This window comes from Daldinia decipiens (assembly GCF_022478715.1).
Source record: "Daldinia decipiens strain CBS 113046 unplaced genomic scaffold F4813scaffold_47, whole genome shotgun sequence".
NCBI lineage: Eukaryota > Fungi > Ascomycota > Sordariomycetes > Xylariales > Hypoxylaceae > Daldinia > Daldinia decipiens.
In genome coordinates, this window is record NW_026054590.1 from 155,037 (window position 1) to 180,726 (window position 25,690).

Here is a 25,690-nt window from a genome sequence, read left to right on the forward strand (position 1 = left end):
GTCGGTATGCGGAGATAGACCAAGAACTAGGGCAGGGGGATGAATGGGCAAATATCCAATAGGATTGGTTTCCCCACATTGGTTTCTGTCACGCTTACGCCGGTGGTAGGTCCTGGACATGCTCGTGGACGATGTTGCCGCCGGAAGTCCCGATTGGGCTAACCGGCATTCGTTGATTAATCCCATTCAGAAATGTAAGGATCGCGGTAGCCACGGAAATTTATAAAACGAAACTTGGTTCTTCGAGTCGACGAGCTTGTTGCTATTATATTCTAGTTGAAGGCTGCGAAACTCCTCATTACAACTTATTGATTAAAATTTGGCCTAGCCGTGGAACGAAACACTGTATCTATCGAAGTATACTAGGTTAGGTACCTACCTATCAAACATGCCGGGAATAGACTTGAATGGCAACCATTCGAATGGTCATACGAATGGCCATACTAATGGAATTGCAAAGAACTTCAAGAACCCGTCACTGCAAGTTACCGAGGATCATCAGCTGAAGTTGGTGGATGCTCCTATCGAGGAACCTGGTGTCGGAGAAGTAACTTTGCAGATCAAATGTTCAGGTATCTGCGGGTAAGCTTCATTCGTGCGTCTTGGGTATCTCGCATGGCGAACTGCTAACTTCCAGTTATATAGATCAGATATGCACCTTTGGAAATCGGGGCGCATTGGATCTCTCGAGGTTAAGGGTGATTGCATCTTAGGACATGAAGCTGCTGGTATTGTGCTTAAGTGCGGAGAGGGAGTGACCAATCTCAAACCAGGCGAGTCTACTTTTGATCCCGCACCTATGCGAGGTTGTGTCTTGCGCTTGGCAAGATCCTTTCATGTTGTGCTAACTGGAGATCTTGTTCGTTTGTTTAGGGGATAGAGTGGGAGTTGAGCCCCAAGAACCCTGCGAAAAATGCTTTCTGTGTATGGAAGGTCGGTACAACCTTTGCGAGGACGTCAAATTTTCCGGAATATGGCCCTACAATGGAACCATCCAGAGGTTCAAGGTTCACCCGGCAAAGTGGTTGTACAAGTATGTTTGATCAAGATCTGCTGGTACCAATATGTCTAGGGCACAAGACTATTCGCAACTGAGACAAGAGCTAACAAGTCCCAAGGATCCCAGACAATCTAAGTTATTCCGAGGGTGCACTGCTTGAACCACTGAGTGTAATACTCCACGGCATCAATGGAGCTAATGTGAAGCTGGGTCGCCCGACATTAGTTTGCGGTGCAGGTCCAATTGGGCTTGTTGCTTTAGCTGCTGCGAGGGCATCTGGTGCTCACCCACTAGTCATTACAGATATTGACCCAAAGCGTCTCGAGTTCGCTAGAGATTTCGTCCCACGTTGTCAAACATACCAAATGAATTCAAAGCTGAGTGCCGAGGAAAACGCTAGAGAGATCCGAAAGCTATACGGCGACGATGAATATTCGGCCCCGGCATCAGTAATGGAGTGTACAGGTGTCGAGAGCAGCGTCTGCACAGCTGCCTTCTCTGTTCGCCGAGGAGGAACACTGATGGTGATTGGGGTAGGAAAGCCGGTCATGAATAATATCCCTTTTATGCATTTGTCACTTGCTGAGGTCAGTTGTTAATAGAGTCGTACACCATTTTGGGGAATCAACAGCTAACGTGACACTATTAATATAGATTGATCTCAAGTTTATCAACCGATATCGGGATACCTGGCCGGCCGCTATACAATGTATGAGCGGCGGCATACTTGACCTCAATAAATTGGTTACACATAAGTTCCCGCTCGAGAAGGCCCTCGACGCGTTTGAACTAAACGCCACTACTGGTAACGGCAGCATTAAGGTTCATATTGTCGATGATTTTGAAGCGTCGTTATAAGCGGGAAGAGCAAGTCGAATATGATATTTCTTGTATATAAGTTCGATCTAGTTGTTATAAAAGACTTTCGGCAGTAACAGATATTAGATGTCCTACCGTTAAGAATGACTCGGTCTTGATGCGCCATAGCCTCAGGGTCGAGCAACTTAGTATGGTTATGCAGAAGCAGAGGTTGATGAGTGCTAAGTTCCGAGCCGAGACGCAAACTCTCTGCTGATAGGAATTCAAGGGACGCTGCATAATCGGACATATCTCCGTACCGAAGCGAAAAAATACCTATCTAGAAAAGCCACACTCGTATCCGTCGTGTGAGTGTTTGTGTAATGTTGGGTCACGTTGAACGAGTCCGGGAAATTTAGTCACAAGCCGCTTTCCAGTCTCAGATTTCGGGATATTCATTGTCGTCAATATGTGAAATATTGCCCCACATCGGACAACTTTTATTATTCGAAACAAGGCAATGCAGCCTCACTACTTCCTTTTCTTTCTCGTCCGTTGGCTGATCCCGAGCGGTGGATCGGGGCCGCGAGATTGCGAGGCGGCATTTAAGAGGGACCGCTGTCCGAAGGTTATCAGCTGCTTTCGCGAAGCTTCTCATGACGGCGAGCTTCAGTCGACTATGCGCACTAAGTTCTAATCCCGTGGATAAATAGTTCCTTCCAGGAAAGACATATTTGTAGACATATTTGTCAAACCATGAGCCTAGGAGATCCAGATAGTCGATCGATTTCGATACTTGCCATTGACTCTGATTTATAACGTGATGATCTTACCATCTGCGCGAAGTAGAGTTTTGAATAACGCGCTATTGACGCAAGCAGGTTTTGTGTAGGAGGTAGGGAACTTACATGTTAGTAGCATGAAGCATGAAGTATGGATGTAAGAATGTAAGAGTGCAAGAATGTAAGAATGTACCGAAGGTATGGATGTGGGTACCTAAGGTTGTTGTGTTTGGATGCGGCTGACTTCAGATTTTAGGGGACTTAGTGGCTGTGAGCGTGGCGGCGCTTTACCGCCTTCTACGGGTTAATACATACTATTTATTATACTGTACCTGCATAAGGCATGAGAGCCCGGGATGTAATACATGTAAGCGGTAAGCGACGATAATCCTATTGGATTACTTGCATTTAATATAGCCTAATGCACTATACGAAAACCCTTACATACATCCCAGTCAATACAGCCCCAACCTGGAAAGAGCAAGTCCGTTAAACAGTTTCTACCTTCCACCATGCACATGGAAGGAAGCACTGGAGATCGCCGTAGAGGATCATCATCTATACCGCAAATCTGAAACGTTGGCTCGTGTATTTTGACCTCACCTTCATTTATCATACCGACTTTAGACTTTGACCTTCCTCAACCTCCTCTTAACCTCCTCTCCGCCTATTTTACCTGTCCCCCCCCAAATCTTTATTACTATTATCTATCTCGTCCATTTTACTCCCGTTGCCACACTAAGCTGGTCTCTAGCGGGGTTTGGTCCCCTAAAAAGGGGAAATTATAGACATATTCTCATCTAATTGCCGACACGGGCATGAGAAGTTCTTGATTTTCAGATAGGGTGCTTGGCATCCCTTCCGACTGTTACCCGTCCATACTATCCATATCAATCCGTACTGCTAATGTTTGTCGGCTTCGCTGTTTGGTATCGCGATCTGTAGTGCCGACATTCCCGTCTCACGCGAGGACGCATTCTTCAAACATGAGACATGGAAAAGAGATGCCTCTAAATGTAGGAAATGTAGGGATTGGTACACTAGATTGTCTACGAGTTTGCAGCATGCATACGCGATAATGCCCCACGGCTGGAACCGCCGTGCTATCCTACTCGATTCCCAGTCTGAATCTCGGCCTCCCTGAATCTTGTCAAGACTCGCTGCGCACGATGAGTGGTGAAATTTGATCGTGATGAGATCGATCTGGCTCTCAGTTGCGTGACTGTTATCTGAACCTACCTGTTACCCATCGCGCGGATAGCCTCAATTTTAGGTCTTATTCAGCTCCCTAGTGGGCTAGCTTATAGATCTCCTCCCACATATCGAGCATGTCCATGTGGTGACCCCCTGGCTTGAGTTACACGCCGTCCAACTAAAGGGCCATAACCATGCATGGGTCATGAGGACGTACCGTAGTAATAAGGATGGGGATCATTCCTTCGCTATTGATATTCGCTAGATTGATCTCGGGTCCACCCCTAACCGGTTCGGGTTCACATACCCTGGCGTGCGAAGTTGTATAAAACATTCTCAGACCTGCCAAATGTCGTATTGTTAAGTTTGCAAGCCTGCCTTCGTTGCAAACTCAAGTTCGTCGCTTCAAGATGCGGTGGCATTTGAGCCTGTTGCCCTCAGTATTACTGCAAGTAGGACTGCTACAAAGAGGTGCCGTCGCTACGACAGCGTCTATTCACGATTCGTCATGGCAACCCGAATATGTTCTTCATGTAACTTTCGAGGAGATTACTATGAACTGCGAGCAGCGAGAGTCGGTAATATTCAATGGCACAATGCCCGGTCCTCCGTTATACTTGAAGGAGGGGAAAACAACTTGGGTCAGAGTATACAACGACATGTCTGACCTTAATTTCACGGTGGTATGTGAGAGCTAAACGGCCAAGACACTGGTGTACGTCCTTATCTGACTCATGAATCCTTAGCACTGGCATGGGCTCACCATGCGAACAGCGCCTTTCTCGGATGGGACGCCTATAGTGTCCCAGTGGCCAATAGCTCCGGGCAGGTTCTTTGACTATGAAATACACCCTGAGGTGGGCGACGCCGGCACCTATTTCTACCATTCTCATATGGGATTTCAAGCCGTCACGGCCCATGGCCTATTGGTAGTAGAGGATCAAGACGAGCCGCCTTATCAGTACGACGAAGATATTCCTATAGTATTTGCGGACTGGTACACGAAAACGGACGAGGAGGTAGAAACGGGTCTCACATCGAAGCCCTTTAAATGGTCAGGCGAACCCAATGCCTTGATCTTCAACGACCGTACTGGAAACAAGTCGTTCGAAGATGCACCCGACGACTCTTGCAAACCATATATCGTCGACGTGGAACCCTCAACAACATACCGAGTTCGATTTGTCGGCGGAACTGCTATATCATTTGTACAGTTTGGCATTGAAGGCCACTCCAATCTCACCGTAATCGCTGCCGATGGGCTTTACTCGAAACCCGCTATTACAGATCATATCCAGATTGGAAGTGGTCAACGATTCGATGTTTTGCTGACTACAAAGAGTGAAGATGAACTTGATGCGGATGGGAAAGATGGACAATATTGGTTTCGATTCGAAAGCCGTGGCCGCCCAGAAGATATGGGAGGATACGCGCTATTACAATACAACACCGATAGTTCAAAAACGAAGGCAAAGAGAAGTGCGGTACGAGAACATCGGTCACCTAATACACGAGGCGGAAAACAACATAAGGGTAATTTACCGAAATTCCCCGATAAGCCGCCTGTTACTCTACCTCCAGATGGCGGTTCAATTCCTAAGTGGCTAGAGTACACTCTCTCGCCCTTGAATGTCAGTAGCCCGTTCCCTACGCTCAAGGAAGTAACCCGGACTCTGCACATCACGGTGAGCCAGGATATTATAAACGGCACATACGACAGGGGCACAATAAGTGGATCAATGGTGTGGGTGTAAGTACTAACTCAGCCCGTTTATGACTAACTAGCATAACAATGGATCGTTAACTGACGATGTAGGCAAAACAACCTGACATGGACGGAAGTAGAAGCACAGAAATTACATTATACACCGTACCTGATTCAAGCATACACCGAAGGAAAGACGCCAGACTACCATACAGCACTGGCCAATCACGGATGGGACCCTAAAACGAGAGCATTCCCAGCCCTGGTTGGCGAGGTCCTAGATATCGTATGGCAAAGTAATTCGGGCCCTACAGGTGGCTTCGAGTATCATCCTATGCACGCACATGGAGAACATTACTGGGACCTTGGATCAGGCAATGGTACATACCATGCAGCGGCTAACGAGGAGCACTTCAAGCATTATACACCTATGAAACGAGACACGACGATGCTGCATCGATATGCATCTAAGGGCGTCGATAACACCACGTCCGGTTGGCGAGCGTGGCGAATCCGAGTTACAAAAGATAATGTGGGCGCCTGGATGATGCATTGCCACATCCTGCAGCATATGATCATGGGTAAGTAAGCCTGGTTGATTGACGCCTCCTTAACGCCGATTTATTGATTGTCTTTACGCTAACATTATCGTGCCAGGTATGCAAACCGTCTGGGTGTTTGGCGATGCATTGTCGATCCTTCGGGAGATCCCCCCACCGTACATAAACGGCTACTTAGACTATGGCGGCAATGCATACGGAAGCGAAACTGATGACCCTCTGGTCTTGGAATATTATACAGAGTAAATGACTGGTGGCGTAATGAACAATTGAATACCTATCTCCTAGGTAGGTTAGGTACTTAACATAAAACATATCATGTCATGATTAGCGATCAAAAAGGATATCTAGAAGGGCATTTATTGGTCTTACACGGGTCTTACACGGGAGTATTCTTGATTTTAAACACTGCATGTATTATACTCGTTCTATCTTACATAACTACAGTATACTATATACCTACCTACCTTGTTATTGATATCCACTTCTCTTTTCCCCGGTACCATGGGTCCAGATCCGTAGTGTACCTGATTAATTGACCTATAACCGGTACTGTCTTTGAACCTGTGCCACCGCGTTGCAGCTGGGCTGACTTCAGCTGCTCAGGTACCCGGACAACCGCCGGGGTGGCCTGGATCAAGATGTGACCGAGTTTTCGGCCGGTTCCGTGCTTAGGTAACTGGTGGATTAATGCGAGATAGAGATACGGAAGTGGCGTGGGACCTTTTGAAGGTTTTATGTATCTTAGGGAAGTTCCTGCCGGTCCCCGACATGCGGTGGCAACAGTTGCCTGTGCGCTCTAAAGTTTAACGAAATGGCAGGCACATCTTGCAAACATATGGAAGTGACTACCTACCTACCTAGGTAACTAAGAAGGAACTGAAGATATTACGCAAAATTAATTAATTAGGTAGGTAGGTACCTAATTATTCAAGATTTAAGTTCAGTGCTCAGAACTTCTCTAAAACATCTTCTCTTCCACCTACCACCTAATAACCACCTCATTTAATAAAGAAGCTTGACCAACCCGAAATAAACTACCCTGCTTAACCACAGTAACCTACAACAATTAAATAACTACAAGCACTGCCTTATCCAACTACATCGCAGCTTGCAATTACACAACAGCCCGAGGATCACATTTAACGTAGACTAGCAGGAGATCTACAATGCCGAAGACCGGTTCCACGACAGAACAAGGAACTGCGACATGGCTAAAGGGCAGATGGAATGGATCGTAAAGCACGTAAGTTACGAATAGGCATATCTCTTCTCAGCATGCCATTCAGTTGCTAATATTTGAAAAGGGTGATAATATCCAGACACAAGGGGAAAGGGTACAACAATATTATCGACGATCTAATAACCAATCCTAAGCCTTATTCCAAAAAGAAAGGTTATATCGGCAATTTAGGCCACATAGCTGCTTGAAGCTGCCCCGAAGTTATCTCCGAAAAGCCACAACTTTGACCATAACAGCGCTGTATTGCCTGGAGGCCCTCAACAGCCGAGTAGCCCAGCGAAGAAGCGCAAAATCACACCGTCAACTGAGCAGTCATTTTCAAAGAAGATATTGGTCCTCACAACACCAAGCAGAGGGCCAAGCACCATTAGTCAAGGCAGTGCATTTTCCATAATAACACAATCATCCATGAACTAAGTGATTCGTCGACACCCATACTCAGTGTATCAAGCCAACATAAAACAAGAGCGCAATTCTGTTAAATCAGTCAACTCCCGCTACAACAGACGCTATTTAGATAATAGATAAAATACATAAGTACCCGAGTCTAGTTGCATAACAGTCACATCATACCGACAAAAGTCACGTAACCCATCTGCAACATGTCAGTTGTCAGCTTCCTTTTTCAGCCAATCACTATCGCGATACAAAGGTGTGTCCCAACAGCATGATCAATCACTTCCCCGACAAAATCTTGCTGCAGTTGAATTGGGTCTGTCTCAGACATCAAACTCCCGGATCGACATAGCAAATAGGCTAGTATCACATGATAGGCCTCATTAAGTAGTCCCAAACCTAGGTACTCAGATGTATCACTAGATAGAGATTGTCTTAGGAACCTTCTTAATACATATTCATCTCATAACGAATACGAAATTGTCATTAAGTCATTAAATGCTGTAGCTAGGCCTTGCTTATATTATATGTGCTGTAGCTTATAGCAAAAATCGATCGATCCAGGACACATGACAAACCCGAGTATAAGGCATAGGAGCTGAACCTAGAGGGCGACACCTTAAGTACCTGTTAGCAATGCTAAACTCAATCTCACGTTGCAGATGTTATGAAATTAAAGCGAAGGCCCAGGTATCATGATATGAAATTTTAAACGAGGTACAATGTAAGACATAGTCACTATCGTCCTTGGTAGAGATCCTGGACCGCTTGTATTAGGTGTGCTATTACTGAGTAGATATCCTCACGACAATCTCGACACCTATTATACTATATTTCAACACCTTAGAACTATTGAACTTTGAGGTGGAGGCTTTGAGAGAATGTCTGATAATCTGATCTCCGATTATAGTTGAGAAGTGCTTAGTTCTACCGTCAGCGTATTTCACTATTGTGTGAGAATCTTGACATGTGTAATAATCCTTTAGGCATGAAGCCCTGCTATCCTTTTAATGCTATTGAATTCGCGAGAGCACTCTCTTCTAGCTAAATCCGATAAATTAGAGTGACTTGATCATGGAATTTGTGCCAGCCGTGGCCAAAATACTCCAGATGATAACAAGACATATAGCCCAAAGTCACTGTACCAACATCCAGACTGTAGTGTAGGCAAATTGATCCCCGATCCTAGTGGGCATAATCCAATACATCCAATACTGTCAACACACTGTCTATTATGACGTCCTTATCAAAAAGGATACGTCTCCTTCACGATATCTTCCACCTCCTTACCAAAGTCAAAGGGCTGACCTCCAACCATTAGCCGAGCCTTGATGTCGGTGCGATTCTCGAGGATTATCTTCCGGGCCATTAACCCTCTAGTTAACACGTCGCCCATCTTATTGACAGCTTCAGCTTCCGGCAACTTGGGGAAATCAATAGCGTTGCCATCCTTATCCTTTAGCGTCGACGTCTGCTCGTCCCACTCCCACTCCCATGGATAGGTGGGGTCATTCCACGCCCATGGGTTAGCGATGGCCTTGCACTTTCGAGTGGCTCCGGCTGGTAGGAAGGGGACGACGTATTCGACATAAGTCCTCTGGACGAAGTCGGAAACGAAGTAAAGACCGGCGGGGGTTTCATCGAGGTTGGGTTTTATGAAAGTCGGCGTGGGGTCTTGAAGGTACTTGTACCGAGGATCGAGAAACAGACCCCGCAGCAGAGCGGCATGGTTGGCGGCAAGCTTGAAGGCTTCAGCTGGGGTTGGATGCTTGATTTCGTTTCCGGGCATTTTTAATAAGATGGTAGGTAGCGCTATGTATTAAAAAGAGAAGACGGTGTTGAGACAAAGAGGAAGCTGGTTATTTTAGGAGAGCCTAATTCTTATTAGTCTTATTAGTTTACCTAAGGTAAGTTTCAATAGCTGCTTTAAGCTGTTAAAGTTGTTTCGGTGTGAATGTGGAACGATGGAACTGTGGGGGGTAACTTGCATATTTCGAGGAGAAAAGGCGGGTTAAGCTGTAAAAATCTGACGTAGTTGTTTCACAGTACGAAGCATAAATAAACGCGTTTAAGAAAAGGAGACAGGAGACAGGAGACGGGAGGTAGCTCAATTCATGCATATGGCTGATAATAGCATATATATCACGACCCCTTTTCTATCTTTTGGCCAGATGAAATCATGTCATAATCATAATTCATTCATTATTTATTAACAACTGCTATGTATATTCCTGCCTACCTAATATATTAGAGTCTCAAAAATCTCTACCATTAGACCCGTTAGGAACCAGGATGATACACAAGTAGCTAGGATGACTCCAACTAGGCTTAATAACTACATGAATGTAGATAGATTGGAGAAGAGTGACCCGAAGACACACCTGCTTGATAAACTGGTCTAGATCTTCCGCCGTTCCTGAAACACGCGAGTTTCTGGAGTTAGAATCCTCCTTTTAACGCCGGCGATCGGCACAATGCAGGGTCGATATTCGGCAGATGAGTTGACGAGGTTAACTACCTGCGGGGTAGACGACAGCCCTTGGCTGCACGATATATGGGTGGCAGATATAAATAAGATGATCTAAGAACGGAGTACCGTATTTGGCTCCCTAATGCTTGGTCGACTCGCCTATTAGATCTTTACGCCATGTCATTTTTAGATGAGGCTCAGTCAGACGTGCCGCTTCTTTCAGAGAAGCACTCCGGTATCCCACAATTCCTCCTAGAGAAAGCCCGCGAGGCTAAAGCCGGCGTCTTTGAGACAAGAACAAAACCCAAGGCCACGAAGGACAGGCGACCTGCTATCCCCCCTGGCGTTGAAGAGCAGGTATTTGTTACTGCGCTCGGTGAACTTGGGAAACAGCTGGGCCAAGATAATGTCGAACGTAATGACAAGCCGTTGAAAGATGGATGGTAAGTCATCAATAACATCGTATAAGACTATCTATCTGCTAGGAACATTTGTTCTAATATTAGTGCAATAGGTATATGGAACGTAAGTGAAGTGTAGATAGTAACCGAAATCCGTCGTCTCTAACATATCTAGACCCAAATACTCATGACTTGATGACGATCCTCGATGAAGAGGAACTGGTCCCGTCAGCAATGGTCTATCCTGGAAGTACTGAAGAAGTCCAGCAAGTTGTTCTATGGGCGAACAAATACCACATACCCATTTCCCCCATCTCAATGGGTCGAAATCGTAAGTCAGCGGGCACAGGTAGAATATAATGGACGTTGGTAACTAATGGCATCAGTGGGATACGGCGGTGCAGCTCCTCGAGTGCGTGGATCCGTCCTTGTCGATCTCGGCAGACGCATGAATAAGATACTTGATATTAACCCGGAAGATTATACATGCCTTCTTGAGCCGGGTGTCTCGTTCTTCGCTCTTCATGAGGCGATCAAGACAAAGGGATACGATCATCTTTGGATTGATGTTCCAGACGTCGGCGGTGGTTCCGTCATAGGGAACACTGTGGATCGCGGCGTCGGATACACGCCTTACGGAGACCATTGGGCATGTCATTCGGGTTTGGAGGTCGTACTTCCAACGGGAGAGGTCATCCGAACGGGTATGGGCGCTCTTCCGGGCAACAATACTTGGCAGACGTTTCCTTACGGGTTTGGCCCATATTCCGAGTCAGTCACCCCCATCGACATTGAGAATGGCAGCCGTTGGCTCACAAGCTTGCATCTAGTGGAATTTTCTCGCAGTCTAACTTTGGCATTGTGACCAAGATGGGACTGACGTTGATGCCGAACCCAGGCGGACATGAAGGCTTCGTAAGGATTCCACTATGGCTACAAATCTGCTCTGCAATTTTGAAGTACTGACTGATATCGTATTTGGCAGATGTACACCTTTCAAAAGGAACAAGATCTTCATCAGCTGGTAGGTATCCTAGTCGAGAGGACGTTATGCAGAGTGCTAAAAGCGAATATCTTTAGATCGAGATCATTCGTCCGCTCCGCATCAGCAATATCCTAGAGAATGTTGCACAATTGCGCCATGTCACGCAAACTATCGCAGTCCGCGGTAAACCGCGAACCGACTTTTATAAAGGTGAGGGTACGATTCCGGATAGCGTGATCCACGAAGTTGCGGCCACTCTACCCATTGGTGACCATACGTGGGCTTACTATGGCATGTCGTATGGTCCCCCGCATATCCGCCAGTATAAGCTCTCTATTATCGACACCGAATTCAAGAAAGTCCCGGGTGCTCGTCGGATTGACCCGTCGACGCTGCCACCAGATGAGTATTTTTGGGCTAGGGACCACGTCGCTTCAGGTACTCCTGAACTCCATGAGTTACGCTGGGTTAATTGGATGCCCAACGGCGCCCATATCGCATTCTCACCTGTCAGCCCAATCCGTGGCACCGACGCGACCAAGTTGTTCGAACTAGCTAAGAAAAGACATGACGAGTTCGGAGTTGACCTGTTCCCGGCGTTCTGCGTCGGCCTGCGCGAAATGCATCTCATCGTCGAGCTCGTATATGATCGCGCAGATCCTAAGCGCCGGAAAGATGTGCTGGACTGCTTACGACATCTGGTGGACGACGCCGCGGCATGTGGGTATGGAGAATATCGAACGCATCTGGTGCTAATGGATCAAGTCGCTGGAACATATAACTGGAACGACGGTGCGCTGATGAAGTTCCACGAGAGGTTGAAGGATGCGCTGGATCCTAACGGTATCATGGCTCCCGGGCGCTGTGGTATCTGGCCGAAGAAGTATAGAAACCGAGGGTGGGAGATGACGAAAGCTAGCGGCGAGAATTCTCAAGGCGATGGCGTTGCGCCACCTTCATAGGATGGCCAGCCTGCTCTGCTGTTATTAGATGAGAGTTCCAATTAAACGACACATAAGAGAACTACAAGCTATCAAAATAAGCTACCTTCAGAACATATTCTCGATATGTATGGGTCGAGCAGGATATTGTCGAACCATGTTTACAAATAGAATTTCATAAACTCTCACTTGCTTCCATTTTATCAACATACCCCAAGGGTCTATGCTGCTTTCGAACGGCCTAGAAGCTAACAGCGATGGCCACGGGATGCTATAAATCAAAGCAGTTATATCCAGTCAGATGGGACTGATATATCGATGTATTAGTTCCAACAACGCGGAATAACCGGTTAGGTCGACCTGTACCTAGTCTATAGAGCTTTGGGGGCTCCGGCTCTGACGATCTTTCCGCTGTAGATAAAAAGCAAACAATAGTGTCCAAAACGGGGGCACACTCATTGGTTCTCTGCTCAAATAGGTTGTTTTCAGTGTTACACGACATGTGTTATAAATTACGTCCCTTCCAATAAGGACCGACCCCATACAAACAACTATCGTCATGCACGACGACGTGTAGGGGGTTAGGGCTTTACCTTATGAGCGTCTCTTCTACTTTTAAAGTCAAGATCTTTAAGCTCCTTTATAAGTACTCGGTGTTGTAAGGCGTTATAAGTTAACATGTACCATACAGTCTGGTAGATGTTGCTAAAATTGCGTCCCTCTGAATATATATTTCGTTAACCCCTCTAACGTTTGTCCTGTTAGGTAACTTTGGCGCTGGGAGCTTCGATGATGCCTGTCTGGACTTTCCTGATCGTAGCAGCCGTGGTCTTTTTCGTCTACCAAGCTTGCAATGCGTTGAGCGAAAAGGTAAGATGTTTGCATAAGCGATTAGGGATTGGTTCTAATATCTTGCAGGCGAAACCATCTCTCAGGAAAGGGGATGCACTTAGTTGCGACTCGGTCATACTGGCAAATAGATGGCCCCTAGGTATAGACTTGTTAGTAAGGACGCTGATTGCGTCCGATGAACTCTGCGTGATGGAGTTCTTCCTAGACAATTTCCGTAAATTTGGGAATACCTTCCGACAGATTATCGGATGGAACGAGTCTCTTATGACCGTTGACTCGGCGGTCATCGAGGCTATACTTCTGTCTAATTCCAAGGGTGAACAATACCTATAGAACACCTAAGGGCTATGATGCTAACTATCTATAGATTGGGGTTTAGGTTTTCGACGCACCATTTTCTCCCCGCTGCTTGGAGATGGTATATTTATCCAAGAAGGCGATGCATGGAAACGTTCGCGGGATATTTTACGCCCACATTTTTATCATCGGAACTATGAAAGTCTGGATATGCTAAGACCGCACATAGATAACTTATTACAAGCAATTACCAGCACGACAGCAGATATCATCGACCTGGAGCCCCTATTCTTCCGCCTGGCGCTCGACGTAACTACCGAGTTTCTATTTGGGGAGTCTGTAAGAAGCCAGTGCTTAGACTCTAACGTGGCAAGTCAGGAATTTGAAGAGGCGTTTAATCTAGCTCAGGCCATCTCGGCTAAGAGACTTCGATTCCAGAAGCTGCACTGGCTTGTTAGCGGCAAGGAACTTCGAAAGGCATGTAATGTCATCCATCGATTCGTAGACTGTGTTATACACAAGGCTCTCATAACTGGCGCCGATAAAGAGCAATCTGGGAGACCGCCTTTCCTGAGAAATATCGCCCAGTATTACCCTGGGCGAGACACGCTAAGAGGTCATACTATCAGTATTCTCACAGCAGGGAGGGATACTACAGCTACTTTCCTATCCTGGACCTTGTAAGTCGCGCCTGTCTTAGTAAGGTTTAATACGTCGGATTCTCACATCAAGTTAGCTTTCATCTCGTGAGGCATCCGTCAATTATGGCAAAACTCCAATTAGAGATTTCTCAAGTGGACGAGACTATTGCTCCCTTAACACGAGCAGATCTGCTTCGATTCACTTACCTTCAAAACATCATGAAAGAAGGTGAGTTGGGGTCTCCACGAAGTCTGGCTGCTCAATTTATCTGATATGGTATTCGAAGTATTAAGATTACACCCTCCGCTACCCCTGATATCTCGCACCGCACTTCGGGATACGGTGCTCCCGGCTGGGGGAGGATCTGACGGGAAGTCGCCTATCCTCGTCCCGAAAGGGATGAGTGTACTATATAGCGCCTACTGTATCCATAGACGACCCGATCTCTACGGAATGGACGCCGAACTGTTCCGCCCTGAAAGATGGGGCGAGGAACCCCTCCGTTCTCGCGAAACGACACATCGTGGATGGACGTTCCTACCTTTCGGCGGTGGCCCACGGACTTGTTTAGGGAGTATGCTAGCAGTCTATGCTAAGGATTTTGAAACCTTGTATGCTGACTTGATCTACTACTAGTGGACTTTTCCTTAACCGGGGGCGCGTATGCTATAGTGCGCATCCTGCAGCGCTTCTCTTCCATCAGACTCCCGGCCGGTGAGCGGATACAAGTGTCGGGCAAGGAAAGACAGATGGCAACGATATCTCTGAAGCCAGCTGACGGATGTAAGGTGGACCTAGGCAAGGAATGATGATTCCTTTGGGAGACCGTGTTATATGTACATGGAATTATTAGTACCAAGAGGTAAAATTACTACTTATAAAATCATGACGATCGAGTCTGCCCTCTTAAAACAATGGTAGGCATTAAAGAAAGGATGACGTGACACTGATACAGAGGAATCGAGTTAGCACATCCTATCTCGACGATCGATTACTCTTTTCTATCGAATCGCACGTAGAATTTTAGGTGAAATGATGTTGATTCGTTTAAGTTCATAATAATTGGGTAAAGCCCAGTGTAATTCTGGTATATGTAGGTAGTAATAAGTAGGTACGTAATACCACCACGGACGTATGTAAGAAGTTTTCAGTTTTAAATACTCGGGGTCGCCGATATTCTATTGTTCGTATCCTCAGTGGATCGTTTCCGCTCTACTAAGAATTAGAAATTCTCATGAACGAGAATATAAGCTGAAAGCACTTTCTTTCGTACTAATAAATATCTAGAGCCTCTTAGCTGCCGAGACAGAGTTTAGTGACAGCGTTTAGTGCTCTTGAGTCATGGAATAGTGGGATGTACCGCTCGAGGGCAAAGCACATCTATTTATCTTGATCCGCCGGCGAACGATTAACCCATTTCGGATTTGATATCGGTGATATCGGAGAAATGTAACGGGTTTGGTATGTATTCATGCTGGTAATTCTACGCTTTTCTAGATTTGTTATGGAAGTTTTGTTTTTTCTATTAACTAACCCTAACAGCAGATCGAAGGATGGCAGAAAAGCTATCTCCTATTAAGGCTGATTAATTGGCAATTATATAGTGCATAATACTGCATATTATCTTAATACCGTAGGGCTGGGTTTGAAACGAGCCTGTTTGTTTATATGATCACCTGGTATTCGTACGGAATATGCTTGAATGGGGTTGCCAAGATGAGCTGACGAACCCCTTGTCGCCCTGGTCTATGCTGAGGGGATCAAAGCGCAAGCGTCCCCCCCGGAACCATACATTTTCCTTCCATGAACTTGGACCAGCCCCCTTACTATTACACCCTCCAACTTCCCCCGTTCTACACTAGAATCGAGAATCGTTCCCTGATATTCCTGTCGAGGACTCACAACCCATGCGAAGCACGTTACTTCTAGCGTGACAACTTCTGTTTCGCAATAATATGCAAACGCTCATTTCGAATACGCCCCCGATGGGTGTTACATTGCCGGGAATATACTTATAATCTCGATTTGGTAGCGATCGGAACTAGGAGATGGGTAGGAAACATCTAAGTACATGCCTTAGATCTCATGTACCAAAAGGGTCGATCGAATAAAATATTAGGGTTAGATCATTCTAAGATTACTTGTACTTATTAACTAGACCTTCATCAAAAGTACCGTAGAGCTATAAAACAGCCCATAAATACGAAGTATCAGGTTAGCAAGTTTATCTAAGCGACTTGAGAACAGACTGTAGGGTCAAGGTTCGAAACTACTATCAATCCAGCTAAACCATGATGCGGATAGCTTCAACCATCATAGCTCGAGATCGGCCGGTATAGTTTCTGTAAAAGGTAAAGCTCGTGCTTCCGTGGAACCAGAATTGCAGAAATGCCAGGTTGGATTGCCTGCCAAGCCTCGAGTTTAACCGTCTGTTCTGTAGCATTTCCTAGTGGTAACCAACCTATCGGTGTCCAGCTACATGGATTCCCTATTTCGAACTTCGGACTCTAAGCTCTATTATTCCATCATTATATCTCCTTTCCAATCGCTATCCCGGCGGCGCAGGTTACTAGGTTCTAGCTTCGGGGATCAACAAGGGCTAACCTGTGGGGAGATACTGATAGTAAAGCAAGGCGAACTTATTAGACAATGACGACTCCACTACGAAAGAAAACCTAGATGCTACATAGATGAACGACATCTATCGTTTTTCTCTTCTTACATACCTTTCTCGCCGATTGCGCTAACGGACGTCGAGCGAGATGTTTTAAAGATCGGCATCCTGTCATGGAAATCATACTCGTCTAAATATACCGAACGTTCTGGCAGGGCTCCGGACGAGCCCGAGGAGAACTCGGCGACGAGATGAGCTACTACTACAATGGTATGGACGCGGAGGAGCTCAGTCGTCTCCCGCACGACAACCGCGCCAGCGATACGATATCGGCTGTAGTTCTGTGTATGTTTTTCGCGACGACGGCTGTGGTTTTACGATTATACACGAGGTACTTCATTCTGAAGGGGGTTTGGTACGATGATTATATGGCATTGGCCGGAATGGTAAGCCATCTATCACGCCTGCAAACTGATATCAATATGCGGTGAACAATACCTAACTTGTTCTACTAGATCGGGATGCTTTCCAATGGCATAGTACAATGCGTACACACAGGATTCGGGCTCGGCGCGCATATCTACGACATACAGGACGAAAAACAACTAGTTCAGTTCTTCAAAGTAAGAATACTGACGCTCCCACCGTAGCCCGACTGGCGAAGTTCTAATTTATCCGCTACAGTTACTCTACGTCATGACAATTACTTACAATACGGCCTTGATGCTTATAAAATTCAGTTTATTCCTCCAGTATTACCGGCTAATCCAGGAGGTACCTCATTACCGTATATTCTATCTCGCCACGATGGCTGTAGTTGGAGGCTGGCTTATTGCGCAAGAATTCACTCTTATTTTTCCGTGTTCGCCCATACGAGATTACTGGACGTTCGGTCCCGACCACAAGTGTCTGGATGGTCATCTTATCGGATGGATGAACGCTGTCGGCAATATTGTAACTGATTTAATCATCCTTGCACTCCCTATCCCAGTTGTGATGTCTTTGAACTTGAAAAGGGGAAGGAAATGGGCAGTTCTAGGCATTTTCGCTCTGGGGTTCTTGTGAGTATCTCATATCCATCCAAGCCGCATCATTATCAGCTCTCCTAACTAGCAAAAGCACATGTATCATATCGATATGCCGCATGGTATTCTTCGCCAAACTAACCGATGATATCTCATACGATCTCGTGCCAGTTGCGGCGTGGGGGGAGGCCGAGTCTGCCTCTGGACTTATCTGTTCGGCGCTTATGGCATTGGGACCACTGATCCGCCGATTTTCCCGCTATTTTAAACTTGGTAAAAAGACAACAAGTACACCACCAATATATTCGCAGAGGTATTTCGGCCCCACGAATCGGGACAAGAGCTTATTAAGAACGAACGGTTCTAGGAGACCTTTCGACGGTAGCGAGACGGAGCTCAACCACATGGATCTCGAAGGATCGCGGAAAACAGATGGGCAAGATGACGGAAGATCGATCCGAAGTACTAAATCCTCAGAAGCGTCGATGCCTAACCTTAAGCTAAACCTCGAGACTGGGATAAAAACGATTATAAGTACGGGGAATCGCGATAGCATGCATTCTCAGTCGTTATCCATGGCACCTAACGGCATTGTAGTAAAGCAAGTGTGGTCTGTTAGAAATAGAGAGCCCGATGAAGAGGACGGTTGAATTATGATTAATATAAAGATAAAAATATCGCTGAAGTGCTTTCTCATAGCATCATATCTTATGACTCTGACTCGGTATTATATATCCTAATATTCTAGGATATCCTAGGGCTCCTTATATTTGTCGGGCTTCGGTTCTACATCTCGTTGCAGGGTAGAAACTATACCCAGCAATTCCCTATTCATAGTGTCACTGCCCGACTGATCCTGATAGTTCATAACTATTAAACTTATTGGGGTTCAAACGCATAGTTGCACCACTCATTAAGTTGGCATGTCCCCCCAAGCGCCCCTATTATTTTTACTAACATTTAGCTTTCTAAGATTGAGATCTACTAACCCCCTTCTATTATACACAAGTTTCATTAAACACGTACACAGTAAATCATGTCACAATGATGATCAATTGCTCTGCTATATAAGTGTATTATTTTTGTAACATCTACCGTTCTTAGCTTTGATTCCCTCTCAAGTATAAGCAGTAAACCGAAACTCAACCAAGCATAGCCCCTTGATGTCTAGAAGATATATGAAGGACAATAATGGGCGGGCCGTTCTTTTTTTGGCATCATATGGGGACAATGAGGGAGGTCAACCATCAACCTTACCTGATCGTGAGGGCAGGGACAATAGTGATCCATTGATTCACTCGTGTCGTGGAGGCAAGGGCAATAATGGTCACAATAACCTTCGGTCTTCCAGCGTGCTCGAAAACAGAAGTGGTCAAGGAGCCCTTCTGTATTGTGAAGAGGACACCCCGCAGGCATTGCAAGTTCGCAAGAATCGATTAAAACCTCCTGTCTTGCATGACTGGGACAATATGGTCCGCAATCACGTTGGTCTGCGTTATATTTGAATAGTTCGAAGACCCTGTCATCCCCATCAAGTACGTATTTGTTATCCCGGTATGCTGCAAAGTCAACTGGCTTCCCGTTTTCGTCAATAGCAACGTGAATAAAGCCATATAGAACTAGATTATCTGGGGTAGTACCGAAAGCTACGGCGATATGGGGATCTGTGCGCCTAGTTCTATTACGGAAGTTTATACGATCAGGGTTCCAAATATGGATTCTCTTCCCATTTCTATCAACGTACATCGTAGACTGCACAGCGCATCTAATATAGACGTTTGTTACTGTCTCGAGACTTCGAGCTGCTTTCCGTACAATATCTTCATTGGCTTCTCTGGTTATGGTATCGCTAGGGATCGCCCCTAACCAAACCAGTTCAGGATCCTCGATTGTGCCACTGCCAGATATTCGATCTTGGTCAGTCTCACCTACGAATCTAGGTCTCGGTTTACCTAACGGCATGTCCATACCCTTATTCCAGGGCTCAAAATCACCATTCATCATAGTCTTCTTAGGTGGTGGGCCTTCTGAATGGCTGGCCGTTTTCGTGATTATTTCATTTGTTTCCAAGGAAATTTCCTCGGCCTTTCTCTTGAAAGAGACATCCGGACTGAAGTCGCTTCCCATTACGAATAATGCTAGGGTACCTAAGTAGCTTGGAAGATGTGATACTTTAATTGAAATAGTTCTCTTGTGGGCGTATCTTAAAAACCGGCGAGGGAGCTTCTGAATGGAGGACTTGGTTTAAATATAAAGATATCAAAAAATGAGATTTTCTTTGAGGTTGCTTATTATACAAAGTCGTTGTTTTAATAAAAATGTGATGAACTAAGAATATTGCAGGATTTGAAAACCAACAATGAAACGAGCTGCCTAATCAATAGAACAAGGCGTTGAGAATTAATATTGGATAATAATTATGAATTGAGTTCCCGTTCGTTTTGCTACTGGTTTGGGTCCTTAGGTTGAAGTATCGCAATCACGAAGGCAAACAGAATAGCTTAGGTTAACAACGTGACGAGAAAAGGATCGCGAATCAGAAGGTTATTTAACTCTAGTAAATTGATACTCAATCCCTTTTCATATCCAACCCTTGTGTAAATTTATACAGTCTTTCCATACTCCTGGCTAGAAAATGATGGTAATCCATGCAGCATAGTTGCGTTAAACAACCTGATGCTCCCCTTCTGGACCAGTAAGATATATATATACGAATAAAGGGATGCTCGTACAGACGGCCGGCCGTAGGCAATATATACAACCGTGAATCGAACAAAAGGGAAAGTAATTAAGCAGTTATGCTCACCAGCCCGACACCGGGTTGTCTCCCGGGAGTTGCGGGATCCACGCCTCAGTTGGGTCGGGGTTAACAGCGGGAATCTGGCAAATCTCCGTGTTCAAGCCTCCTGGTATGTCAGGGCACGTATCCATTCCGACGAAGCCAGCATTGCACGTGTCGATGATCCTTTGAAGGGTATTCTGATCCCATCCGGAGATGAAGTCCGCGTGGGAGCTGTATCCGGTCCGGTCGCCGTTCGACAACACAAACGGCTGGGTCTGGCCATCCGCAGTCCACTCGTTCTGGAACTGCAGGGTGTCGTAGTAGACCTCATAGAATAGATGGGGGACATGCACCCAGCCCTGGGGACAGTCCGCCTTGCCATCGTTGGTAGGCGTCGGCCACGCCATGTTGTTCTTGTAGTCGTCCAACCCAGCTTCCGGGTTGTAGCAAGAAGGCATGTGAATATCCTGCCTAAGAGGGGAAGCATAGCCATCGCAGTTCACTACGGGGAAACCAGCTCCGGCACCAGCATTCACTGGGTCCGGAAGTCCCGCTTTAGTGCCATCCGAACCGGCCGGGTACCGCGCAATGTTGGCATCTTGCGTGGGACATGTCCACTGAACTGCTTGAATCTCGCCTTGGGTGGGGTTGAGCTGGAGACCCCCTGTTGCCGGTGGCGTTCTCCTGTCAACCTCGCCGCTCATAATCTTGATGCCCGGAGGGAAGGCTTTAATCTCATCGTTTGTGGCATCGAAGCTGACGCATCGTTAGAAGCTGGCTAACAGCGACTCGGAGTTGAGACTTACAAGTAATAGACGTTCATATAGAACAAGGGCACCTTCTTGAAAGTACCGTTGGCCGGGGATTGAAACCATAAGTTAGGAACCCAGTAATTCGATTTGTCGTTGAGGATCTTAGCGTTGGTGCAATCGGCATCCAGGAGCTGGTCACCGCTAACGGTCACATCGAAATTGCTTCCACCCATGACTCCGTGAGAGTGCGTCTTATCTGAGCCGGGGCTGACGATGGGGTCCATTCGACCCTCCGTAGAGAATTGGCCACCAGCATTATTGAAGCGCAGTACGGCATAAGTTCCTTGGTCCTTTGCGCTCACGCCTGCGACCAGCGCAGCGAGGAGGTATGAAGTGGAAGCTTTCATTGTGAATGAGAGATCTGAGATAACCGCTGCAGATCACATCTCTTCCTTATTCTGCCGCGTAGGACCACCAGATATATAGTTTTCAGATCTTTCGTATGCTTCTTCCGAATATAGCACATCTGGAGCCAAAGGCTGAAACACTCATCCTTAAACGCATTTTCACTTTTTCTGGTCGACTTTAAGGGTTGTCGGCGATAGCTAAATTATCCAGACAGGCTCTTGCAAGCTAAAACAGGTAGGTATTTGTAGGTTGAAACCAAACTTATCAGCTTGTCTTTATTGGTAACATGACATATCAGTTATGTTGATGGTATTGTGTAGATGTAAATTGTCAGGGTTGGGGGAGGATTCAGGAGCTGAACTGAGGGAAAATGAGCTTCCGAATTGAGCATCTACACACGCATTTTCGTCCATTCCACCACGTCTAAAAATAACTGCTCTCACAACTTTTATGAAGTACCTAGATGGCCGAAATAAGAAATATAGGCAAGAAGCTGAAGCAGGCATAAATGCGTGACTACAGCTACAAACACGATGAGTCTTAATCGCTTCATGATCAAGCGGCATCTTATAAAGTCCAATTATGAACCGGTTCAAGAATCTTAATGATTAATCATAAAATTCTATCGGCATATCTCTTGGGGGGTTTGACTTGCGAACTACGACGTATTAAAGACATGGCTGACTTGTCTTACTACATCGCTTATCTGGTATTGATTGAATTGGCATATTGCTAACTCGAGATATCTGCAGGGTGAGGGCGCGACGTTTATTTCTGATAAACCACTCGGTTCCTCGCGCATTGTAAACATAGATACCTAGAACCTAACATGTCGGATTAGATTTCTTCGTTGAGGCTCTCCCACGTGGTTTTTTCGTGAGCGCCCAATCCTAGCATCTAGGTACTATGGAAGGTTGAAGTTGTACCATAAGGTAGTGTTATTAGTTATAGTTAGAGGAGATCTAAGAAGTCCTGGAATATGTTATTGATCGCGATTATAATACTATGCAGTATGTTAAATTTCGGTGTAGTGCATCACAGGGATTCATAATTCAACTTGGAAGCTTTGGTGGTGAGATCTAACATCTCTAAAGCTCAGTCTAAAGCCAAAAATAGGGTTATTGCGAGAATGTTTGGATAAACATTAAGACTCGTATCAATGGATACTTATCACGCTTAGTCTTAAGCCTACCTAAGTTGATGGAAATGAGAGTAAGAAGAAAAGCCATGAAGTATAGATGAAAATGAGAGAGCTTTTTTCATGGACAAACCTCCGCTACCCAGTCTGGATATCATATTACGCGTGTTAAGCTGTACGGAAAGGGACTTGCATATACGAGCATCTTACACCGGTCTTCGGGGCGTTAATATACGTAAACTAAGAAATTGACGTAGCATAGAAGGGTCAAAACATCATAGCCAAAAGAGTGTCAACGCGTCATGAACCATCTTGGAGTTAACAATTAGCCGGCAGTTCATTTGTTATCTACCGTCGTAATGTCGACTCCCAAAAGAGCATCCGAGACCGTTCTCCACACGCTTGGTTTGCTTGAAAAGGAATCCGGTGAACCTTTTTGCTTGGCGAACGGATTATGTTCTGGATATTATAGATTTATAATCAAGCCCTAGACACAAAAGATTGAAAACGTACCTGGTCACTCGTTAATTCCTTGCACCTCATCCCGTCGCTAGTTTACACATGTCGATAAAGATGCTGAGGTTTACGTCTTTAGTTGCACTCTTGAGCATTGGTGCTTTAGCTAGCGCGACGGCGCCGGAGGACTGCCCTGCTACAGGCGTCTCTATAATCGCCCATAGCGGCGACCCGGTCGGAAAGGAGCAGGTCTATGAAGGGAGTATGTGTCTTGGTCTAAGGAAATGTTGATAATGATAATTGGCTGACTCTGATATAGTCAACATGTATGTCACGGGCAACGCGTCAGATGTAGGCGTGTTATATTTGACGGATGTGTTCGGTATCCAATTGCTAGAAAATAAACTGTTCGTCACGATGATACTTTGTTTATTGGGTTTAATTAACATCATTCAAGACTCGCGGATAGCTTCGGACGAGCGGGCTATCTTACGGTCGCGCCGGACTTGTTCAACGGCACACCGGCTCCGGGGGATATCAACGGGCAACCGGATTTCAATGCGACCAAGTTCCTTGACGATCATCGGCCCGAAGTCAGCGATCCGATTATTGCGACGGCCATTGACTTCTTGCGCACCACGCTCGGCGTAAAGAAAGTCGTCGTTACCGGATACTGTTTCGGCGGTCGCTACACGTTCCGTTTCTTAGCAGAGGGGAAAGGTGCCGACGTGGGTTTTGCTGCTCATCCAAGTTTACTAGAGGACGCGGAGATTTCCGCAATACGAGGCCCAGCTAGCATCGCAGCGGCAGGTTGGTGACTTTCGTTAGCCTTTACAATATCTCTTTACAAGCTAACTTGACCTTTAGATGCAGATGATATGACACCGGCCGCAAGGCGGTCACAAATTGAAGCTTTGCTTCTTGAGACTGGGCTACCTTACTCCCTTGCATTATATGGCGGCACTTCACATGGATTTGGTGTCCGAGCCAACATTTCGGACCCGAAGCAGAAGTTCGGAAAAGAAGAGGCTTTCTTCCAGGCTATCAGGTGGTTCAATGCATGGGCTTAATCCTGTTGGGTACGTCTAGTCTGTAGAGTACCCAACCTAGGTGGTTAATGAGTATATGTGATGTGAAAACCGAAAACACAGATGTAGAAGTGTACATGGACCCGATGAAGATCTCGTACGCATTGTGCATTAAAGAGTAGCAGAACATCGAGCGTAACCCTAACAATCGTGTTGTTATGTTTCGGATGAATAGTAACAGCGGTAATCCTGAAGTCATGGTAATTTGCGTTTAGACACGAGTCAAAACCGGGGAACCTCAGCAGGGGGAGTAAACAGATGTGGATCTTGAGATTATCAACGTTGGCCTGATCAACGTGTTGTTCATATGTAGTTAGATGTTGATATGTAATATGTAATATGTAACTGACTTATAAAGTCGAGCTAGACTTGGAATGAAATTGGATTAGGTACAATTAACTTTTTCTGGGAGCAAAACATAATCGATAATGGTTCCTAGCTCATGGTAAAATAGATTAAGTGAAGATTGGGAGATTGGGAGATCGTAAATGCGAATTTCGCGGGGTACTTTTTGCGTCTAAGCGGAGACATTAAGACCAATTGTCGGTCGGAATCTCGGCAAAAGCTATTAGTACGGTTAGTACGGTGAGGTGGACTTTGTCCACGTCATTTGTTGTTGCATAGCGCCTACGTTGGTTGGCTGAACCTGGCCTCGCTAACGCAGGAACAATTGGCTATCAAGGTACCTCGGCAGCCTGGCCAACCACCCGCAAAAACAAAGTACCTCTTTAGGTCGTAGGAAGACTTGGCGGCTAGCTTGGACCCACTTACGCTTGAGGCTTTCACTGGGTGCATCGCTCTGGCAACCCCCAGCCACATCTTTTATTTACTCGGACCAGGCCTTGGCCCGATATCATCACGGAAATCCCGGTGGCAGGGCCAATTGCAGATTCTACTGCAACTCATGCATCTACATCTTTGATACATCTTTGAATCATACATTCGATCTTTACCACCAACCTCCTCTTTTCTGCCACACTGCTACAATTGTACTGTCAACGGGCAAAAGGAGGGAAAGAAGACTTGGAACCTGCTAACCATTACCAGTCTCCATAGACAATTCTACTCTTCTTCCCCATCTGGGCTTTTCTCAAGGGCAAAGGGCTGTTGTCCAGAAGAAACCGATTGAACTTCTAAGTTACAATACCTACCTAATCATAT

At 45.9% G+C, this 25,690-nt stretch overlaps 9 protein-coding genes across 9 annotated transcripts; 6 read left to right on the forward strand and 3 right to left on the reverse strand.

Moving 5' to 3' along the window:
- Positions 1 to 388: 388 nt before the first annotated feature.
- F4813DRAFT_399876 (GroES-like protein) lies at positions 389 to 2,359 on the forward strand (the record flags this gene model as incomplete). The annotated part of the gene is made up of 5 exons (XM_049248209.1): positions 389 to 582; positions 646 to 806; positions 874 to 1,033; positions 1,119 to 1,587; positions 1,655 to 2,359. 5 exons carry the CDS (start codon positions 389 to 391, stop codon positions 1,856 to 1,858), a joined length of 1,188 nt encoding a protein of 395 aa, XP_049095446.1. The 3' UTR covers positions 1,859 to 2,359.
- Positions 2,360 to 4,184: 1,825 nt separating this feature from the next.
- On the forward strand, positions 4,185 to 6,285 carry F4813DRAFT_393667 (putative multicopper oxidase; the record flags this gene model as incomplete). Its single annotated transcript, XM_049247452.1, has 4 exons — positions 4,185 to 4,457; positions 4,521 to 5,524; positions 5,591 to 6,060; positions 6,137 to 6,285. The coding sequence occupies 4 exons, from the start codon at positions 4,185 to 4,187 to the stop codon at positions 6,283 to 6,285; spliced, it is 1,896 nt and encodes a 631-aa protein (XP_049095447.1).
- A 2,262-nt stretch (positions 6,286 to 8,547) lies between these two features.
- F4813DRAFT_374433 (uncharacterized protein) lies at positions 8,548 to 9,750 on the reverse strand. Its single transcript, XM_049244930.1, has one exon. It carries the CDS (start codon positions 9,465 to 9,467, stop codon positions 8,925 to 8,927), a length of 543 nt encoding a protein of 180 aa, XP_049095448.1. The 5' UTR covers positions 9,468 to 9,750; the 3' UTR covers positions 8,548 to 8,924.
- A 77-nt stretch (positions 9,751 to 9,827) lies between these two features.
- On the forward strand, positions 9,828 to 12,621 carry F4813DRAFT_254893 (putative vanilly-alcohol oxidase). The gene is made up of 7 exons (XM_049240189.1): positions 9,828 to 10,591; positions 10,663 to 10,673; positions 10,725 to 10,880; positions 10,936 to 11,320; positions 11,380 to 11,464; positions 11,535 to 11,573; positions 11,630 to 12,621. The coding sequence occupies exons 1-7, from the start codon at positions 10,326 to 10,328 to the stop codon at positions 12,494 to 12,496; spliced, it is 1,809 nt and encodes a 602-aa protein (XP_049095449.1). The 5' UTR covers positions 9,828 to 10,325; the 3' UTR covers positions 12,497 to 12,621.
- Positions 12,622 to 13,121: 500 nt separating this feature from the next.
- Positions 13,122 to 15,518, forward strand: F4813DRAFT_254958 (cytochrome P450 monooxygenase). The gene is made up of 6 exons (XM_049240190.1): positions 13,122 to 13,345; positions 13,394 to 13,643; positions 13,695 to 14,304; positions 14,361 to 14,494; positions 14,553 to 14,840; positions 14,903 to 15,518. The coding sequence occupies exons 1-6, from the start codon at positions 13,265 to 13,267 to the stop codon at positions 15,073 to 15,075; spliced, it is 1,536 nt and encodes a 511-aa protein (XP_049095450.1). The 5' UTR covers positions 13,122 to 13,264; the 3' UTR covers positions 15,076 to 15,518.
- A 1,507-nt stretch (positions 15,519 to 17,025) lies between these two features.
- On the forward strand, positions 17,026 to 18,587 carry F4813DRAFT_254961 (uncharacterized protein). Its single transcript, XM_049240191.1, has 4 exons — positions 17,026 to 17,326; positions 17,396 to 17,503; positions 17,565 to 17,941; positions 18,000 to 18,587. Exons 1-4 carry the CDS (start codon positions 17,132 to 17,134, stop codon positions 18,553 to 18,555), a joined length of 1,236 nt encoding a protein of 411 aa, XP_049095451.1. The 5' UTR covers positions 17,026 to 17,131; the 3' UTR covers positions 18,556 to 18,587.
- Positions 18,588 to 19,072: 485 nt separating this feature from the next.
- On the reverse strand, positions 19,073 to 19,906 carry F4813DRAFT_399882 (uncharacterized protein; the record flags this gene model as incomplete). The annotated part of the gene is made up of 1 exon (XM_049248210.1): positions 19,073 to 19,906. One exon carries the CDS (start codon positions 19,904 to 19,906, stop codon positions 19,073 to 19,075), a length of 834 nt encoding a protein of 277 aa, XP_049095452.1.
- Positions 19,907 to 20,461: 555 nt separating this feature from the next.
- Positions 20,462 to 22,200, reverse strand: F4813DRAFT_255023 (uncharacterized protein). The gene is made up of 2 exons (XM_049240192.1): positions 21,494 to 22,200; positions 20,462 to 21,443 (listed from the first exon to the last, which is right to left on the reverse strand). The coding sequence occupies exons 1-2, from the start codon at positions 21,844 to 21,846 to the stop codon at positions 20,708 to 20,710; spliced, it is 1,089 nt and encodes a 362-aa protein (XP_049095453.1). The 5' UTR covers positions 21,847 to 22,200; the 3' UTR covers positions 20,462 to 20,707.
- Positions 22,201 to 23,301: 1,101 nt separating this feature from the next.
- On the forward strand, positions 23,302 to 24,999 carry F4813DRAFT_374454 (alpha/beta-hydrolase). The gene is made up of 4 exons (XM_049244931.1): positions 23,302 to 23,703; positions 23,761 to 23,848; positions 23,899 to 24,251; positions 24,309 to 24,999. Exons 1-4 carry the CDS (start codon positions 23,547 to 23,549, stop codon positions 24,509 to 24,511), a joined length of 801 nt encoding a protein of 266 aa, XP_049095454.1. The 5' UTR covers positions 23,302 to 23,546; the 3' UTR covers positions 24,512 to 24,999.
- The last annotated feature ends 691 nt before the right edge of the window (positions 25,000 to 25,690 follow it).

Excerpts from the sequence above, each read along its gene's own strand:
- F4813DRAFT_374433 (XM_049244930.1), bottom strand. The coding sequence starts at position 9,467 with ATGCCCGGAAACGAAATCAAGCATCCAACCCCAGCTGAAGCCTTCAAG.
- F4813DRAFT_254893 (XM_049240189.1), top strand. The coding sequence starts at position 10,326 with ATGTCATTTTTAGATGAGGCTCAGTCAGACGTGCCGCTTCTTTCAGAG. Across the intron at positions 10,881-10,935 it reads CATCTCAATGGGTCGAAATC|TGGGATACGGCGGTGCAGCT; the intron begins GTAAGTCAGCGG and ends TAATGGCATCAG. Across the intron at positions 11,574-11,629 it reads AACAAGATCTTCATCAGCTG|ATCGAGATCATTCGTCCGCT; the intron begins GTAGGTATCCTA and ends GAATATCTTTAG.
- F4813DRAFT_254958 (XM_049240190.1), top strand. The coding sequence starts at position 13,265 with ATGATGCCTGTCTGGACTTTCCTGATCGTAGCAGCCGTGGTCTTTTTC. Across the intron at positions 14,305-14,360 it reads ACTTTCCTATCCTGGACCTT|CTTTCATCTCGTGAGGCATC; the intron begins GTAAGTCGCGCC and ends ACATCAAGTTAG. Across the intron at positions 14,495-14,552 it reads TCAAAACATCATGAAAGAAG|TATTAAGATTACACCCTCCG; the intron begins GTGAGTTGGGGT and ends TGGTATTCGAAG.
- F4813DRAFT_254961 (XM_049240191.1), top strand. The coding sequence starts at position 17,132 with ATGAGCTACTACTACAATGGTATGGACGCGGAGGAGCTCAGTCGTCTC. Across the intron at positions 17,327-17,395 it reads ATATGGCATTGGCCGGAATG|ATCGGGATGCTTTCCAATGG; the intron begins GTAAGCCATCTA and ends TTGTTCTACTAG. Across the intron at positions 17,942-17,999 it reads ATTTTCGCTCTGGGGTTCTT|CACATGTATCATATCGATAT; the intron begins GTGAGTATCTCA and ends AACTAGCAAAAG.
- F4813DRAFT_255023 (XM_049240192.1), bottom strand. The coding sequence starts at position 21,846 with ATGAAAGCTTCCACTTCATACCTCCTCGCTGCGCTGGTCGCAGGCGTG. Across the intron at positions 21,444-21,493 it reads TATATGAACGTCTATTACTT|CTTCGATGCCACAAACGATG; the intron begins GTAAGTCTCAAC and ends ACGATGCGTCAG.
- F4813DRAFT_374454 (XM_049244931.1), top strand. The coding sequence starts at position 23,547 with ATGTCGATAAAGATGCTGAGGTTTACGTCTTTAGTTGCACTCTTGAGC. Across the intron at positions 23,704-23,760 it reads GGAGCAGGTCTATGAAGGGA|TCAACATGTATGTCACGGGC; the intron begins GTATGTGTCTTG and ends ACTCTGATATAG. Across the intron at positions 23,849-23,898 it reads CAATTGCTAGAAAATAAACT|ACTCGCGGATAGCTTCGGAC; the intron begins GTTCGTCACGAT and ends ACATCATTCAAG.